The 19,061-nt window shown below is 43.9% G+C and overlaps 2 protein-coding genes across 2 annotated transcripts in view; one reads left to right on the top strand and one right to left on the bottom strand.

The window, feature by feature from the left end:
• Positions 1-19,061, top strand: part of LOC309550230 (uncharacterized protein) — a gene marked incomplete at its 5' end in the record, with an annotated part of 1,091,635 nt that overhangs the window by 398,086 nt on the left and 674,488 nt on the right. Inside the window, one exon of the mRNA XM_082250641.1 lies at positions 990-1,691. Coding sequence (XP_082106767.1) covers positions 990-1,691 — 702 coding nt within the window. The remainder of the gene's footprint in view (positions 1-989; positions 1,692-19,061) is intronic.
• The window catches only part of LOC309548756 (uncharacterized protein), a gene marked incomplete at its 3' end in the record, with an annotated part of 240,460 nt that overhangs the window by 127,412 nt on the left and 93,987 nt on the right, over positions 1-19,061 (bottom strand). The gene's annotated exons all lie outside the window — the stretch shown is intronic.

Below are 19,061 nucleotides of genomic sequence, written 5' to 3'. Positions count from 1 at the left end.
AATCTGTGAAAGGAGGTCCGCCTTCCCCCCCTCTGGTTGGGGGGCCTTTAGCATACGCCCAATATTACTTTCCCCATAGTGCCTTCCCTTTGAAGTTCTACCCATAGGGATTCTACCTCCTCCTCCAACTTTGGAATCTTAAACAGAAAGTGATAATGAGGGAGGAGTCAGTAAGCCAATGATGGTGGTCTTCAGGATCAGTCCAGTCTTCATCTTGGTTGTTCTCCCCCCATCCTCACTCTGACCTCTGGTGGGGCTCAGCCCCGCTGTTTTTCATGACTAAATCATGGAGTAAATAAGGAAGTGCGGGACTTCTTGTGTTAGGAAGATGGCAATGAGTGATAGAGGGGGAGGGGTCACTCGTCCTATAATCCCCTCATCACTGTCACTCCTATAAAAGACAGTTCTCGTTGTTTCCTCACTCTCTGACTAAGGTCCATGAATAAAGAAATGAACTGGTAGGAGATCAGAGGACCCATTTACTAGTTACCTTGAGGGGGGAATTGTAAGAGCCTCAGAGACAAAGCTGTCTGATGTGGGCGGAGTCCTGATTTAGGGAAACCAATCAGCTCATGTCTAGTAATAATCTTTGTATTTCTATTTTAGTAGATGGACGGGAGATGAGGAAAACCTCAGAGGATTGTCTCACTTTGTCTCCAGACTGTAAAGTAGAAGATGAGGACATCACACAGTATAGTCCAGGAGAAAACCCGGCTACCTCAAATGTCCATCCGGCACCACACAGTGTAGATGGACCATCGTATTCCTCTTATCCTGAGGAACCTCAGACTGTGAGGGACGGTGCTGTCCTTCCAACAGATAAGAGGTTCTCCTGTACTGAGTGCGGTAAGAGTTTTCGTTTGCAATACAATCTTAATGTGCATAAAAGATCTCACACGGGTGAGAAGCCGTATTCCTGTCCTACGTGTGGGAAATGTTTTTCAGTGAAGTCCAATCTTTCCAAGCATCAGAGATTTCACACTGGTGAGAAGCCATATTCCTGTCCTGAGTGTGGGAAATGTTTTTCAGATAAGTCTGATCTTTCCGGACATCAGAGATCTCACACGAGGGAGAAGCCATATTCCTGTCCTGAATGTGGGAAATGTTTTGCACAGAAGTCCAATCTTTACACACATCAGAGATTGCACACGGGGGAAAAGCCATTTTACTGTTCTAAATGCGGGAAATGTTTTTCACTCAAGGCATATCTTTCCAAACATCAGAGATTGCACACTGGTGAGAAGCCATATTCCTGTTCTGAGTGTGGGAAATGTTTTTCACACAAGTCCGAGCTTTCCAAACATCAGAGATTGCACACGGGTGAGAAGCCATACTCCTGTCCTGAGTGCGGGAATTGTTTTGCACATAAGTCTAGTCTTAAGAATCATCAGAGATCACACACTGGTGAGAAGCTGTATTCCTGTCCTGAGTGCGGGAAATGTTTTGTAAAGAAATCATATCTTTCTACACATCAGAGAACGCACACTGGTGAGAAGCCGTATTCCTGTCCTGAGTGCGGGAAATGTTTTGCACAGAAGTCCCATCTTTACTCACATCAGAGATGTCACACTGGTGAGAAGCCGTATTCCTGTCCTGAGTGCGGGAAATGTTTTTCACAGAAGTCCCATCTTTACTCACATCAGAGATCTCACTCGGGGCAGAAGCCGTATTCCTGTCCTGGGTGCGGGAAATGTTTTGCACAGAAGTCCCATCTTTACTCACATCAGAGATCTCACACGGGTGAGAAGCCGTATTCCTAGTCTGAGTGAGGGAAATGTTCCTCAATGAAGTCCTTTCTTCCTGTACATCAGGGGTCCCACACAACCCTGGAGGTGTATTAGTGCCTTGAGTGCAGGAAATGTCTTCTATATGAATGTTGGTGGACATGTGGGGAAGAAGCACACCCTGATATACACCTCAGATATACTCCATGGCTGATCTTCATCATGTAAGAAACACTTCATAAGGAGATCAGAGATCACCAAAGACATGGATGAAGTGTTGTCCCGTGTTGGCCATTGATAGCAGGAGAAAAATAAAAATGGAGTCCTTACCTTTCATTGGCTGAGTACATTTTGTGCGGGAAGATTTCACAAACACTTGCAGATCTGGTTGTTATAAATGTGTTGATGAAATGTGACCCGCATTCCCCCAGTCATGGTGAATTGGGATTTCCTATAATGGTCAGTTCCATCTAGTGGCCATAATGTGCTTTCCTGACAGATGTACATGGCAGCATATGTTTGGGTAGCCCAGCCCTCGTTCCTCCACCCATAAGACCCCACCCACATAAATGTTCAGGATAAGCCAATGGCTACGTTCCTTTTTTGTCTTCCCCACTTATAGGACCATTTTTGTATGAAGTTTTCCTACCTATTGGAAGTATTGGTGGGCGGGTCTGGTGCTGGGCAGCTGTGCGGGATGTCAGGAGCTTCCTTTGGTATCCAGAAGTCTTCCAGGATGTCCCGAGTGGTCATTGAGTCCCCAGCTATCAGCGGGGTGGTGTTATGGCACACATATGTAGAGGATCCATGCCTGGAGAGTGGGCCCTGCCATCGGCGGCCATTTGCATTGGCTGGGAGCGCAGCTGTTAGCGGGTGGCCATTAAGTGTTAGACACGTGAAATTCGTTTCGGTGAGAATACAAATTTGGACAAATTTTTGGTTATTCCTAGATTCGGATGTTTCCAAATCTCCAAATGAAATTGTAATGAATTTAGTTGAAATCTGTTAAAATTTGTTTCATTTATTCATTTCCTAACGAATTCCAACTTTTCAGAACGATTCGAATTTGGATCAGTCAAAAAAACGATCGACCAATGCAAATTCTGTGTGAAGAAATAGCTGGTTGTCAAGCGGGAAGCCGGCCGTCCGCATCCTTACCAAACATGACTCATCAGCTGTCAACGGGCTTCCCCACTGACAGATGAATGTAAAGACAAGAATGCCGGCATTGCCCAGTAATAGAAAAAAACGGCGTGGTCACCCTCCCTCTCACCCCCCCCCCCCCAGTCTATACCAGGCCCTTAGGAGCCAAAATAAAAAAAACAAACAAAAAAACAGCGTGAGTTCTCCACTAAAATCCATACCATATCTCGGCATGCAGCCTGGCAGGTAAGGAAAGTGGGAGGGATGAGTGAGGGCCCCCTTTCTTAACAATACCAAGCCACGTGTCCTCAAAATGGGGAGGTGAGTGCTTTGGTGGGGACACTCTGCCCCCCACCCCACCCCAAAGCACCTTGTCCCCATGTTGATGGGGAAAAGGGCCTCTTCCCCACAACCATGGCCTGTGCTTGTAGGGGTCTGCAGGCAGGGGACTTGTCGTAATCTGAAAGCCCCTTTTCCCAAGGGGGCCCCCCATGTGAATTAGTATCAGGACCGTATAGTATGGTGTGATTACTGCAGTGTCAGCGCTGGAACTTTGGTGTTATCGGGACCATAGTACCTGTACTTATTCACCAAGAATTGTTAAAAAGTAATAAAAACACACACACAATTTTTGAAAAATCCTTTATTAAAAAATAACTACTGCAGGCTCCACCATTTGACATTTCTTACATAGGTAAGGGGCGGGGTCACCTGTCTACATCACCTGGTGGCACTGCCCCCTTCTGATATCATGGATCGGTGCATGCTGGGTCCCTGACATCAGAAAGGGCGGTGCCACCAGGTGATGTAGACAGGTGGCCCGCCCCTTACCTATATCAAAGATGTGAAACGGGAAGCCTGCAGTAGGCAGAGGTCCTCCATGACGGCGAGAGCGTCTTTTTTTTATTAATTTTTTTCGGGTGCGGTAGGCGTTGTGATTGATGACGGATCTACATCGGGGGACGCTGGTTTTTATTTTATAACCGAGGATTTTTCAAAAATTGTGTGTGTTTTTATTACTTTTCGACACTTTTTTGGTGAGTTGGTACGGGTACTATAGTCCCGATACACATTCACATGGGGGGGGGGGCGGGATCTGGGGGGGTCCCTTGGTAAAAGGGGCTTTCAGATTACGATGAGCCCCCTGCCTGCAGACCACCACAAGCACAGGCCACGGTTGTTGGGAAGAGGACCTTGTCCCCATCAACATGGGGACAAGGTGCTTTGGGGTGGAGAGGGAGAGGTGCCCCGAATAACCCACCCCCCATGTTAAGGGTGTGTGGTCTGGTATGGGTTAGGAGGGGGGGTCTTGCTCCCCCCCCTTTCCTGACCTTCAGAACTGCATGCTCAGGTAAAGGTCTGGTATGGATTTCGGGGGACCCCACGCCATTTATTTTTTTACATTTTGGCATAGGCCCGGTATAGACTGGGGGGAGGGGACCCTACGTCATTATTTTTAAACATTTTTTTATTGCCGGGCAATGCGCCGGCATTCTTTTCTTTCTATTCATCTGTCAGTGGGGAAGCCCGCTGACAGCTGATGAGTCACCGGTTGGTAAGAATGCGGGCGGCCGGCCGGCTTCCCAGCCCCCTGCTTAACAACCAGCTATTTCTTCACACAGAATTCAAATCAGTCGATCGTTTCTCGACCGATCGGAATTCTGATCGTTCTGAAAAGTTTGAATTCTGTAGATTAATAAACTAAACAAATTTTACCAAAAACGAAAAGAAAGTTAACAAAAACTAAACAAAAGTAAACAAATTTCCGAAACCAAACTAAAATAATTCCAAATTCCAGAATGAAATGAAATTAGTGACATAACGAATCTATCCCAAACTAAACAAATGTTTCCATTCTGCACATGTCTCCTAAGCGTGCCCAGCCCAGATATAGCAGTTGTGTTCCTGCCTCTGGGATCCGGGTCGCCCTGCGGATGCATCGATTGCCCTGTGGAAGAGGTGCGGGACACGTAAGTATGTTTGGCTTGAGGTCAGCAGAAGGGAGCAGATGCCATGCGGGCTGCTAGGGAGTAACCAAAAGGAAAACATATGGAGAGGACTCTGCTCTCTGGGTGATCGATGTGCATTGCAGCGTCTTATCAAAGTTTGGTGCAGTCGCCTACCTTTGTCTTCTTTTCTGTCCTGAGGAGAGAACTGTTTGTTGAAACAAGGTTTGCTTTCTGCGTAGCGGTACCCCCGCAGGAGCCGCTTGGATATTGGTTTTCCCGGGCCTCCCACTGATTACTCCACAGCCAGATACAGGGTATTTTCACACAGCCAGGTGCACACACTCTTCCGCTTGTTGTCTCCAATGACCAGTCTAGGGGATGTGTTTTTATGTTTTATTTGGAGAACTTGGATAGGAGAAGAAAAACCAGAGCTATCCTGAGAGTCCCAACATCCTATCTGTTCAGAGAAATGGGAACCTACAGATGTTCACAAGGAACCACTGTCATATGTGTGGGCTTTAAGGGCACAGCATGAGACAGATAACAACTACATGGATTTATCCTAAAATAACATTTATTGATTTATCTAAAACCACATCTCAATAAAATGAGGAAACTGACCCCAAACTGAGCTCAGCTCGTACACAGGAGATCAATGTCTCCTACTAATTTCACTCATGTACATCATACATATATAAGGATAAGTTGGTAGATATCATAAGGTTCGTGTAGGTATAGATATTTCCTCTCTTCACTTAGATGTAACATTTAGTGACGGCCATGTACTTTATTACTGAATATATCTTATTACTATTATAACAATCTCCTTACTATATGGATTTCTTTGTGTCAGCTTTTTTTGTTTACATGTCTGCATCATATTTGTTACTGATGTCAACATTTGTATCAATTACTGTATGTATAATAAATGACTACGTTCAGATTCTATTTTTGTATATCTTAGTTGGTGACCGGCCTCATTTAAAGTCCCACGACCTCTGTTTTCTGTTTGCATTAACCATTAGGGATGGAGGCACGTCACTGTGTTTGCTTTGGATCATATTCCTCTATCTTCGTCTGTTCACTGGTCAACGCGTTTCACACAAGGCTTCTTCAGGACTATGAAGATGTACAGACAGTTTTCTCTTAAAATGAACAGACTCGATATTAGTGTTTCATGAACATAGAACATAATCTGTATTTATATACATCATAATAAATACAACCATGACTTACTAGCACACGGCCTTCCTTCCAACCCCCAACAAATTAACCCGACCACAGGGGAGATAAAACGGACCAAAATGTGTTGTGTGTATATATAGGTATTGGCCCTGAGGATCCTAGGTACAAGATAAAATATACAGTATCTCACAAAAGTAAGTACACCCCTCACATTTTTGTAAATATTTTATTCTATCTTTTCATGTGACAACACTGAAGAAATGACACTTTGCTACATTGTAAAGTAGTGAGTGAACAGCTTGTATAACAGTGTAAATTTGCTGTCCCCTCAAAATAACTCAACACACAGCCATTAATGTCTAAACTGCTGGCAACAAAAGTGAATACACCCCTTAGTGACAATGTCCAAATTGGGCCCAATTAGCCATTTTCCCTCCCCGGTGTCATGTGACTTGTTAGTGTTACAAGATCTCAGGTGTGAATGGGGAGCAGGTGTGTTATATTTGGTGTTATCGCTCTCACTCTCTCATACTGGTCACTGGAAGTTCAACATGGCACCTCATGGCAAAGAACTCTTTGAGGATCTGAAAAAAGAATTGTTGCTGTACATAAAGATGGCCTAGGCTATGAGAAGCTTGCCAAGACCTTGAAACTGAGCTGCAGCACGGTGGCCAAAACCATACAGCAGTTTAACAGGACAGGTTCCACTCAGAACAGGCCTCACCATGATCGACCAAAGAAGTTGATTGCATGTGCTCAGCATCATATACAATGGTTGTCTTTGGAAAATAGACTTATGAGTGCTGCCAGCATTGCTGCAGAGGTTGAAGGGGTGGGGGGTCAGCCTGTCAGTGCTCAGACCATACGCCGCACACTGCATCAAATTGGTCTGCATGGCTGTCATCCCAGAAGGAAGCCTCTTCTAAAGATGATGCCCATGAAAGCCCACAAACAGTTTTCTGAAGACAAGCAGACTAAGGACATGGATTACTGGAACCATGTCCTGTGGTCTCATGAGACCAAGATAAACTTATTTGGTTCAGATGGTGTCAAGCGTGTGTGGCGACAACCAGGTGGGGAGTACAAAGACAGGTGTGTTTTGCCTACAGTCAAGCATGGTGGTGGGAGTGTTATGGACTGGGGTTGCATGAGTGCTGCCGGCACTGGGGAGCTACAGTTTATTGATGGAACCATGAATGCCAACATGTAGAAGGCATCCATTGCATCATACTATGCAGCGAGATCATTGGGCCATAGTTCTGTGAACTTTCAGCTCTTATGGATTTTGGTGTTTAGATGGGAATTTTCCATTTGTATTGTGGATTATACAGCTACCAAATTCTGGGATCTGGCTATTGTTTTTACTGGAGGAGGCAAATTCCCTTCTTGGTTGGATGGTATTTTTTGACATCTGCATTGAGGATTTCAAGTCGCAATTGAGGCTACCAGCCCTTCTCCCTAATATATCCCCTATTATATCCCATATGGTATTTTCTTCCATACATATATATATAATATCATCTATATTAGGCTTTTGTGCCTATGCTAATATTATATCACCACCTTTATGATCCACATATATTGGCCTCCCGGCGCCTGCAGAGGAGATATCCCTTCATCTTGTCCGTCCTATTTTGAGTGCAGTACCTATTTGGTCTTGGCAATGCCCTGATGAAGCAATGAATGCGAAACACGTTGGCTTATCCAGGTACCAATAGTCTGCAAAATATATATTAGGATCCAGTAGTGTGGTATTTTTGGTACACAGTTATCATACACACATGGACTGGTATATCTTTTATGTACTGTATGTCTTGTTGTCATGTTTTTTATTCTTTTGTAATAAAATGAATATATTTTTTATACATATATGAGTGTTGTATTTGTATTCCTGCAACCACCAGTTATGCCTGTATAGTCCCGCTTTCTTGGGTCCTCTCTTGGCCCCTACTACCCCTTGTTTTTTGTTCTAATGCCAACATGTACTGTGACATACTGAAGCAGAACATGATCCCCTCCCTTCGGAGACTGGGCCGCAGGCTAGTATTCCAACATTATAACGACCCCAAACACACCTCCAAGACAACCACTGCCTTGCTAGAGAAGCTGAGGGTAATGGTGATGGACTGACCAAGCATTTCTCCAGACCTAAACCCTATTGAGCATCTGTGGGGAATCCTCCAACAGAAGGTGGAGGAGAGCAAGGTCTCTAACATCCACCAGCTCTGTGATGTTTTCATGGAGGAGTAGAAGAGGACTCCAGTGGCAACCTGTGAAGCTCTGGTGAACGTCATGCCCAAGAGGGTTACAGCAGGGCTAGAAAATAATGGTGACCGCACAAAATATTGACACTTTGGGCCCAATTTGGACACTTTAACTTAATGGTTTACTCACTTTTGTTGCCAGCGGTTTAGACATTAATGGCTGTGTGTTGAGTTATTTTGAGGGGACAGCAAATTTACACTGTTATACAAGCTGTACACTCACTACTTTACATTGTAGCAAAGTGTCATTTCTTCAGTGTTGTCACATGAAAACATAGAATAAAATATTTACAAAAATGTGAGGGGTGTACTTACTTTTGTGAGATACTGTATATGTGTAGTAGTGTGATCTTAGACATACAAATTCTTATACAAGAAGAAGGTGGGATAGAAACTACACTTTATAGAAAACCGACAGCTGGCAACACGGTTTTACATGGCAATAGCTTTCATCCAAGCCCCCGGTACATAGTATACCCTACTCCCAGTATCTTAGATTGCATCGAATCTGTTCGAACTACGAAGATTTTTAAACAGGAGGCGGACTCCCTTCGAAAGAGATTGCTTATTAGAGACTATTCGCGGACTACACTGCGAAAAGCTTATAATAGGACTTATAAGTACAAAAGAGAGGAAGTTATGTTCCGAGGCCTGAAACAACCAAAAACAGAAATAGTCGGTTTAATAACACCTTATACTAGACAACATACACAAATTAGAAAATACTTCAACAACATTGGTACAGACATTCATGCTCTCATCTGCCAGGTTTCCACCCACCGTCCAATATACTCCATGGCTATTGGATCAGTGTGAAACATCGAGACAGCATGAGCTGTGTCCCTGTTAGGCAGAGAAACCAAAAACTCTATCCACTCATTCTAGCACCTACCTAGGGGGGCTCTACATCTGTATGGCAGGGTCTGTTTGATTATTCACCTGCTGGGACGGTGCTCTGATGTGAGAAGTTGCAGTGTCAGTATTCCTTTAGCAGTAATTAACCCCTTACGGGTTTTTCTCACCCAGCAATCAAACAACTGTTACACTGTCTTTTTTGACAGCTTAGGAGACTTTAGCAGCCGTAGTTTGAATTGCAATTTTTTTTTCTAAATTACTACATAGCTTGAGTAGCATTTATATAGGTAATATATTTCTTTTTCCCAAACAATATGGAGTTCTCCTTTGCACCATGTCTGTTTATCATGGATTTATTTCTTACAGACAGGTCCTTGTGCCGCTGCAGCCTAATCCCTCTATGCTGTGGCTGCTCTATGCAGGTTATAGCTGGGGGGGGCAGCGTCTTCCTTACTGATACTGTTCCTGGATTGTCAGCCCTTCTGCAGGCCTCATAAAGCTGGTGTATGGGAAGCTGACTAATGGACACTTTCTATTAAGCCTCTCCAGATCTGCATGTATTATGCACACCGTAGACTGGGCCTTTGGTGCTTGACAGGCAAAACCCAGTATAAATTTCCTGTTTTGTTCAGACATCCAGGGAGGAAGATGACCCCTACCAACAGGTTGCCACAGGTAGTCAAGACACTGTAAAGGAGTCTGTTACATCTCACCCTGTGCAAGGAGTCTCAACTCTGACCATGGCAAGCTTTTCCATTACAGGATCAGTCAACTGACCAATTTCAACTTCCAAAGCAGTGCATTGCCTTTTTCCCTATGATGTTTAAGCTAGAAGCTCGTGCTAGAAGAGTGGTGCAAATTGAACAGAAGGACAGAGCAGCGGAATGTCTTAGTGGTCATCACCTTGCAGCACTGGGTTGCTCAGTTCAAACCCCAACCAGAACACTTCTACCTACACTGCAGGATGTCAGATTAGGCACTTGTGAAGAGGGAGAGGTCTTCCAGTATAATGAGTCACCTATTTGGTTGACGTGGCCTTCATGAGCTTAGCCATATGCATGGAGTTGCCATTGGGGGATGCTGTGTCCTTCAGGGGTATACTCAATAATAATGATTAGATTGGTCCTTGGGGGATTTTTAGGGTCTTCTGGTGGTAACTTTGTGTTGGACTTGTCCCTAAGGGGTATATCTGTCTGCAGTTGTAGCCTGTGAACCTGACTTAACCCTTGCCTCTCTTCCAATGCAATGGAAGTTGGGATGAAGAATATTGATTCTGTCCAAAAGAATAACTCTATGAGTGGGACAATCTTGTCTGCATTGCAAAAGTTTAAACTGTATCCTTTAAGGGCTAGCTTCATTTGATAGCAATGATCTGCATTTAGTCCGGCCTCCTGCTTTAGAGTAAATGTCTGCCGAATGAAAGAAAACTGAAGTTCTAGAGTCAGTGTCTAACTCCAAAGAGGTTTGCTCCTGCAGTTCTGACTTGAAGTCCAGAAAGAACTGAAGAGAGAAAGAAAGTCCTCAACCAAATAGTCAGCAAAGAGCTCCACTTCTGGGGGAGAGGTTGCTTACCGGTCTTTTTCAGATTGTGCCACCCATACATATCCTATGGGGACCTGGTTGCTCCTCTTCTGATAGGAGGGTACAGCTTTGGTCTCAGACATTTGGACCTTCAGGACAAGCACTTCAGGCCATGTTTGAACATTCAGTCACCTTTAACCCTCTGACTGTGCCAGGAGGAATCCTTTGCTCCAGCAACAATGCTTGATACATTTTCAACCGATTCGAATTGTTCTGAAATCTTGAAAGGAAACTAATTCTAGAAAGAGAAATAAATAACTAAACAGATTTATCTGAAACAAAACAAATGTTTCCATTCTGCACATGTCTATGATGTTCAACTTAAATATTAATTAATATGGTAATTGATGTTGTATGTTTAAATAGAGAGAAAAAAGTAGAGCGGGTTTGCTATGACTAAATGCTTGTAGTGTGAAACGCGTTGACAGTCTCATCTCTCCTGCCATGTTGTCACTTCTGGATATATTCTAATAAAGGAGTATTTTGGTGGAGCATGGTTGTCCATTCAAGTTTCTTTTGATGCCTCAGTGACCAGCTGGACTTGCACTGATTGTGTGAGCAGAATAATGTGCACCAACCTAGAATGGGATATATTTGCGGGTTATCTTCACTAGTTTATGACGCAGAGACAGGAGGGAATGGAGAGGATATGGATGCCGTACTGGAGGAAGGTGCAGAGGATTTCTCTCCCCCACATTGTCATTATAATGAAGAAGGAAATTCACACAACATGCTTGCTAACGTTGAAAAGCTCATTTCCTCTGTCTGCAAAATCCTTGACATTATACCAATGAGAAGAAGATTGGAATTCTGGCACTCCAAATGGTTTATGTCTCTACAAATAAGCGGATGCTTAGGGGTGTGCGGACATTATTCTCCTGTATTAAACCACTTCCCGCCCAACGACCTCATATGACATCATGGACTTTGAGTGAAGATATCGGGATGATGGGTGGAGCTACAGGCATCATTCACATATCTTCTTATTCTGCCGGTGATTCCCTGCACCATAAAACCAATCATATGGGCTGTTCAGCCACTTGATTTATTTTTACAGGCGCCGCCCTCCAGAAAGTAAAAAATATTGTTTTTCTTTTTAAAATTGTCGGTCATTTTTTGATTATAGCGCAAAAAAATAAAAAAAACGCAGAGGTGATCAAATAACCCCCAAAAGAAAGATCTGTTTGTAGGAAAAAAAGGACATCGATTTTATTTGGGTACAGCATCGCACGACCGCAAAATTTTTTAAATAGAGTAACGCAAAAAATGGCCTGGTCATGAAGGGGGGTAAATCTTCTGCGGCTGAAGTTGTTAACTGACAATTGCGTGGTCGTGCGACGCTGTACCCAAATAATATCAATGTCCTTTTTTTCCCACAAATAGAGATTTCTTTGGGTGATGTTTAATCACCTCTGCAAGTTTTCATTTTTGTGCTATAAACAAAAATTTCTGACAAAACAATATTTTTTTACTTTCTGCTATAAAACATCCAATAAAAATGTGTAAAAATCGAATTTCTTCATCAATTTATGCCAATATGTATTCTGCTACATGTTTTTGTTTAAAATATATCTCAATAAACTTATTTAAATTGGTTTGCGCAAAAAATTTGGGATATATTTATGGAATTTTTATTTTTTTTCTAGTAATAGCGGCGATCGGTGACTTATAGCGGGACTTTATTGCGGCAGACAAATCAGACACTAATGCCCCATACACACGTGCAGATTATCTGCAGACTTTTGTCTGCAGACCAGAGATGTATAGTAACGAAGTAGAACTACTTAAGTACTGTACTTAAGTACCGAAATGCGGTATCTGTACTTTCCTAGAGTAGAATTTTTTTCTCCTACTTCTACTTTTACTTCACTACATTTTTTCGATGATTTTGATACTTCTACTCAAGTATTTTTTTTTTGTGCTGCATAGTTACTCGTTACTTTTAAAAAAATTACCACTGCCAGAACAGTAGATGGCAGGTTGCATAAAGCTCAAAAAAATGTGTATAATGTCATTTGTAAATCAGCGCATACGAAAATAAAGGCTGTGTATAATAAAAGCTGCTATACCAAATCTTTCCAATAAAAAGAAAATATGAAACAAACAAATAAATGGTGCTACAGCGCTTAAAGTGCATCAAGAAACTACTAACAAACACAGGTTAATCATTTGAATAAATCATTTGAAATAATAAAAACAATATGATGTTCATACTTTTGACTTCTTTCTTTAATAACTACATAACACAGTACTTGTACTTCTACTTTCAGTACTTGAGTAGAAATTTTTTTTCAAAACTACTGGTACTTTTTACTTTTAGTACTTAAGTAGCAAATTTTTTGAAAAAACTACTTGCAATACTTAAGTAAAAAAAATGTTGAATACTTTAGTACTTCTACTTAAGTAACTTTTTCTGCGAGCACTTCCACTTCTACTCAAGTAATTTTTTGATCGAGCACTTGTACTTTTACTCAAGTAGAAATTTCGAGTACTTTATACAAGTCTGATTGCAGTTACCAAAACCATATAATATGAGGTCAAACCTAAACACTTTCAATTTGTATGCAATCCGGCAGGCCCTTGCACTACATAGAAAAGGTAAGTCTGCAGACAAAAGTCTGCAGATAATCTGCATGTGTGTATGGGGCATAACTGACACTTTGTGGGAACCAGTGACACCAATACCGTGATCAGTGCTAAAAATATGCACTGTCACTGTACTAATGAAACTGGCTGGGAAGGGGCGATCAAAGGGTTCAATGTGTGCCTAGCCAGTGTTTGTGTATTGGGGGAGGTGCTTTTACTAAGGGAAGGCATGGATCAATGCCTCTGCTTTGCAGGAACACAGGATCCATGTCTTCCCTACTGACAGACTGGCAATCTGCCTTGTTTACATAGATGGATTGCCATTCTGCCTGTGTACCGAACGATCAGCGGGTGCCGGCGGACATCGCGTCTGCGGGACCTGCTGTGTAGAATCACAGTGGTAGTGAGCCGCTGGCAGCGAGCACTTGTGCACACTACCTGGAAGTGCAGGATCACGTTTATATACGTGGTTCTGAGAAGCACGGCCGCCCTGCAGCAATAAAACTGCTATAGGGAGGTCGGAAAGTGGTAAAGACTTTTTTCACACCCCCAAATTTTGAGTCCCCCAAATATACATTCCAGACTCTGAATCTAGTATTAAAGAAAAGAAACAAACAAAAAAAAAACTGTGTGAGGTCAGCCAGGAAATAAATCCAAAACTGTTAATCCGAGCATGTAGCCTGCCTGGCCAGGGAAGGGGGGGGGGGGGGGTTGAGCGTGTGATGGTAATAGCCAGTAACATTACACACACAGCACAAGGCCGTGTTCGCACTACGAGACGTTTCTCGGGGCTGCAGTTCCTCTGAGCTCCACAAGGTGGTGATCTCACTTCTACCCAGACAGGAAATCTCTATGGAAGACAGGAAGTGATGTCAGGTACAGACAGGAAGTGATGTCAGGTACAGACACAAGTTCCATGTGGCACAAAGGAGAGAGGAGACATCGCTGGAAGTGGCAGTAGAGGAGGTAATAAGATCTTATTTTCTATTTACACCCAGTAAAATCCCCCCCCCCCCGTCATGTCCGTCCTCTTCCACCATAGTCATTGTGACCTCTTTTATCTCCAGCAGATGATGATACACACATATATAGTGTGGAAAGCTAGATCAACCCCTTCAAGGTCGAAAAATTATCTTCATTCTGGAGATTTGTCACCTTTCCCACCAATCAATTATCTTCTCACCTTAGCAGTCTCTTGTAACGAGGGATGAGATTCGGATTCGGGTTCTCCTGAAATTTGCCCTTTCACACCCTTCCTCTGAAGATACAAATATCCCCATGCTTCACTATATTAACCATGTTTTTTCCCCCTTCTGTAGGCCCAGGATTGGCATGGTAGATGGAGTGGAGGGTGATCAGTTCTCGGATCTCCTCTCCGGTGAATGAATGCTGAAGAGATGAGCATTTAATCACTTCCAGGTTTAGTGCCATTGTTCCCCGGTCACTGTGGTCAGGAATGAAGCTGGTTGATCCCGATCTGTACTTCATCAGCTTCACTGGGGTCCATAGGTGACTTTGGAGGTCTAATAAACGCCTAATGTCTCCTTAAAGAGGACCTGTCATTTATATTACATACTTGCCAACTGTCCCTTTTTTCCTGGGACAGTCCCTGGAAATAGGATCCTGTCCCAGGTAATTTATATTGTCCCAGGAATCGCCTGTTAATCGGGCTGCCCGTAAATGTTACGCAGAAGTAGTGCAGCTGAATGGGAGAATTATTCCAACTCTGCTACTGTGGCCTTAAGTTTGAAATTCCCTTTTTAATTTCCTGTAATTCTCTCTATATTGAGTAGACCCTATAATCTGATAAGTAGGTGAGATTAATTATGCAGTGGGCGGAGCTTTAGGGAAGTGGGTGTGGTAATTGATAGCTGTGCTGCAAATTGTCCCTGGAAATTTTTAAATGTTGGCAACTATGATATTACGCTGTCACAAAGGGAGATATTGGCCGCACAGTGGAGTGAGAGCAATGATTCTGGGGCCGTTATTACCGGGTTTCTCTAAACAAATGACCTGTAGGAGCTTTTATAGCGTTGCATTTGCACCATGTTGGGTAGTGAATTTAGTCACCACTTTTTTTAAATCAGATAATTTTTATTGAAATTTTTCACATACAATGCAAAACAAAACCAAGAAACAGACGAAAAAGCCTCTACAATGCAGGAACATAATCAGAGAAGTGTAGAATATGCATAGTCGGCAGCGGAAGAGCCGCCGACGTGTTCGTAGGTGCACAGTAACATATCAAAAAATCAAGGTACTGCAGCAATATCCTTATGCTCTATGCAATATACACTAAGCTCAGTATTCTGGGGAGAGATGCCTTCGTCAACTACAAAAACAGAACAGAACACATGAATTGTGGTGAGCTACCCAATGTGCGCGTGATACAGAGAGTGTCCTAGTACCAGCCATAAAGGAGATGTGGTAAGCAGCGTGAGAGACCTCCCACGTGCCGACCCAGGTAGAAGTACTGAGTCCGCAGCCACTTTACGCTGAAGATAGTACCCCTCCCATAATTCTATTGGACACTAAATGAAGAGGAGCTAGACCTGGAACTTCTAACCATGGGCCCCAAATGCGATCAAATTTCAGTACATTCCCTCTGTGTTTATAGGTAAGATGCTCCCTATTCAGAAGCACCTTAACCTCCTCAATCCAGGCTGCATGTGAAGGCGCCTGAGCAGGTATCCATCGCCGGGCTATCAACTTTCTAGCAATAAAGAGAACTCTGAGGATTGCAGTGTGTACCTCAGGAGGATAGAGCTCCTCATCCAGCCATCCCAGGATACACAATTTAGGTTCCACAGACAATTTCAGTTTCCAGATATCGTTAATGGAGCGTATAACCCCATGCCAATAGCGATGCAATTTTGGGCAGCGCCAAAGCATATGTAGTAGAGTGCCCGTGTGGACCTTGCATCGGGGGCAGAAGGGAGAGTCCCTCCTCTGCCAGCTATGCAAGTGCTGCGGAGTCCTGTATGTACGGTGTAAAATAAAAAGTTGAGTGAGTCTCTGCGAGGAGGACAAAGAGACAGGGCCGTCTTTTCCACTGGGCATGCCCCACATGGATGGTGGCATGTCCCTGGTGGTCTAGGGCCCCCCCCCCGTTCCGTTGTCCGCCGGCCTGGCCCCCCCCCTTATTGCTTCCTCCGGCGGCGGCCGTGGCTCGAGTCTGCACTGCAGTGCACACTGGTTGTTGGCCAGCCCGATTGGCATCTAGCAACCAGTGACGTGAGCAGAGCAGACCCAGGATGCACAGCAGCGGAGGACTCGGAGGAGGATCCTCCTCCTCATCGGCTCTTCCTCCTTATTCCTCTCCTGCGGCGCCGTCTCGACCCTAGAAGACTGGCTCCGCCTCCACCCACCTCCTCCCATGTGCAGCCGTTGTAAAGGTAAGGCTGCCACAGCCTGCCAGGCTGATTGATTAAATTATATATTTTTTTAACTCTCTCATGGCAATGATGGGATCGAATCGAAGACACAAGAGACAGACAACTACCTGTCCTGGCTGGAGGATATACCTTACTATATATTGGTCCTTGGCCTGTAATGTGTATATAGTAAGGTATATACTCCAGGTAGTAGTTGTACTCTCTTGTAGTATAGTGTTCCCTGTAATGTGTATATAGTCTATATACATATTACAGGGAACACTATATACTACAAGGGAGTACAACTACTACCTGGAGTATATACCTTACTATATACATATTACAGGGACCAATATATACTACAAGACAAGAGACGAACTACCTGGAGTATATACCTTACTAACTATATACATATTACATGGAACACTATATACTGCAAGAGACTCTTGTAGTATATACGTATTGGTCCCTGTAATATTTATATAGTAAGGTATATACTCCAGGTAGTTGTACTCTCTTGTAGTATATATTGGTCCCTGTAATATGTATATAGTAAGGTATATATTCCAGGTAGTTGTACTCTCTTGTAGTATATATTGGTCCCTGTAATATGTATATAGTAAGGTATATGTACTCTCATGTAGTATATAGTGTTCCCTGTAATGTGTATATATTCTATATACATATTACAGGGAACACTATATACTACAAGAGAGTACAACTACTACCTGGAGTATATACCTTACTATATACATATTACAGGGATAATTTGCATTTTTATTCTCGTGGGTGATTGTGTAGGCAGGGGGCCCCAGTGCACTGCATTGCCCAGGGGCCTATAAGGCTCTTAAGATGGCACTGCAAAGAGACCCTAGGAATATTATCCAGAATACCGGTCCACTCCTCCGCGGAGATGGGACCCAGATCCTCAGCCCAGGACTCCCTGCATTTAAATGCCATAGCTCGCGAAATGTGTCCCATGAAGGCTGTATAAAGTGAGGAAATTTGCCCTTTCCTAATCGTGGTGTTCACCAAACTAAGAAGGATAACTGGCTGTCACAAACCCCAGGAGGAGATTTTAGACTGGGAGTTAATAGCGTGACGTAACTGTAGGTACTGAAAAAAGAGGGAGTTGGGCAGTCTGAACTCGGTACGTAGAGACTGGAAATCCTTAAGTGTACCCCCCCTGTACAACTGGTAAATAAAGTGTATGCCATAGTCACCCCATCTCAGAGAGCTCCGCAACTTATCTAGTTCAGGATAATTAGCATTATTGAGGATACGAGAATCCTTCATAAGTAAAATGTTTCTTAGCCAAACCCTGTCAAAGAGCATGAGGGTGGGACAGCCAGGAGAGCCTCGCAGGGTACCCGCTTCTAATGCCTCGACAAGTGTCTCACCTGCCAAACGAGTCTTAAGGATCCGTCTGACAGGATCATCAACGTCATCCAGCAACCAACCAGTTACTTGCTGTAGCTGAGACGACAAAAAGTAATAGTAGGGGTTCGGAACGGCCAAACCACCACTATCCTTGGCCTCCCGCAAAGTCTCTAAGCGAATTCTAGGAGATTGCTTCCTCCAGATGAGCGCACGGTAGACCGTGTTGAATTGCTTAAACACATGGCTGGGGATCCATACCGGTGCATTATGCAAGACATATAGTAGCTGCGGGTTCCAAATCATCTTGATCAGATTGCATCTGCCAACCACCGACAGAGGCAACCTGACCTAGCTAGCCAACTTATCTCGAAACCTATGCAACAAGGGGAGAACATTGAGCTTGATATACTGCCCCAGATCAGTGTGGATCACCACCCCTAAATAGCGGAATTGGTTCACCACCACAATCTGTGACGCCACCGGGGGCAATGCAACCCCAAGGGGGTCTAGCGGCAGCAAGACAGACTTATCCCAGTTTATCTGGAAACCCGAGAAGGATCCGAATCTATGATTCAGGTGCATTAATGCAATCAGAGAACCCGAGGTGTCACCTAAAAATAAGAGTGCGTCATCAGCGTATAATGCAATTTTGTCTTCCCTCTCCCCCTGCTGAAAGCCTGTAATAGCCGGGTTGGCCCTCACAGCCGCCGCCAGAGGTTCCACCGCCAGGGCAAACAGCAGGGGGGACAACGGGCACCCCTGCCTAGTGCCCCTGCGCAGCGGAAACGACCGCGAAAGCGAGTTGTTAACCCGGAGACAGGCTGTAGGTGCAGCATACAGTAATTTTATCCATTTAATAAAGTAGGGTCCTAGGCCAAAACGCTCAAGGGCTGCCCACAGATACTGCCATTCCACGCTATCGAATGCTTTAGCAGCGTCAAGCGATAGTATTGCTCTATGACCACAATTATCCGGGGGCACCTGCATGTTCAAATATAACCTACGAATGTTGGTAGCTGT

This window comes from Pelophylax lessonae (assembly GCF_965119305.1).
Source record: "Pelophylax lessonae genome assembly, chromosome: 3".
In the NCBI taxonomy this organism is placed as follows: domain Eukaryota; kingdom Metazoa; phylum Chordata; class Amphibia; order Anura; family Ranidae; genus Pelophylax; species Pelophylax lessonae.
The sequence above is the reverse complement of the archived record's forward strand: the minus strand, read 5'-3'. Positions and strand labels throughout refer to the sequence as shown.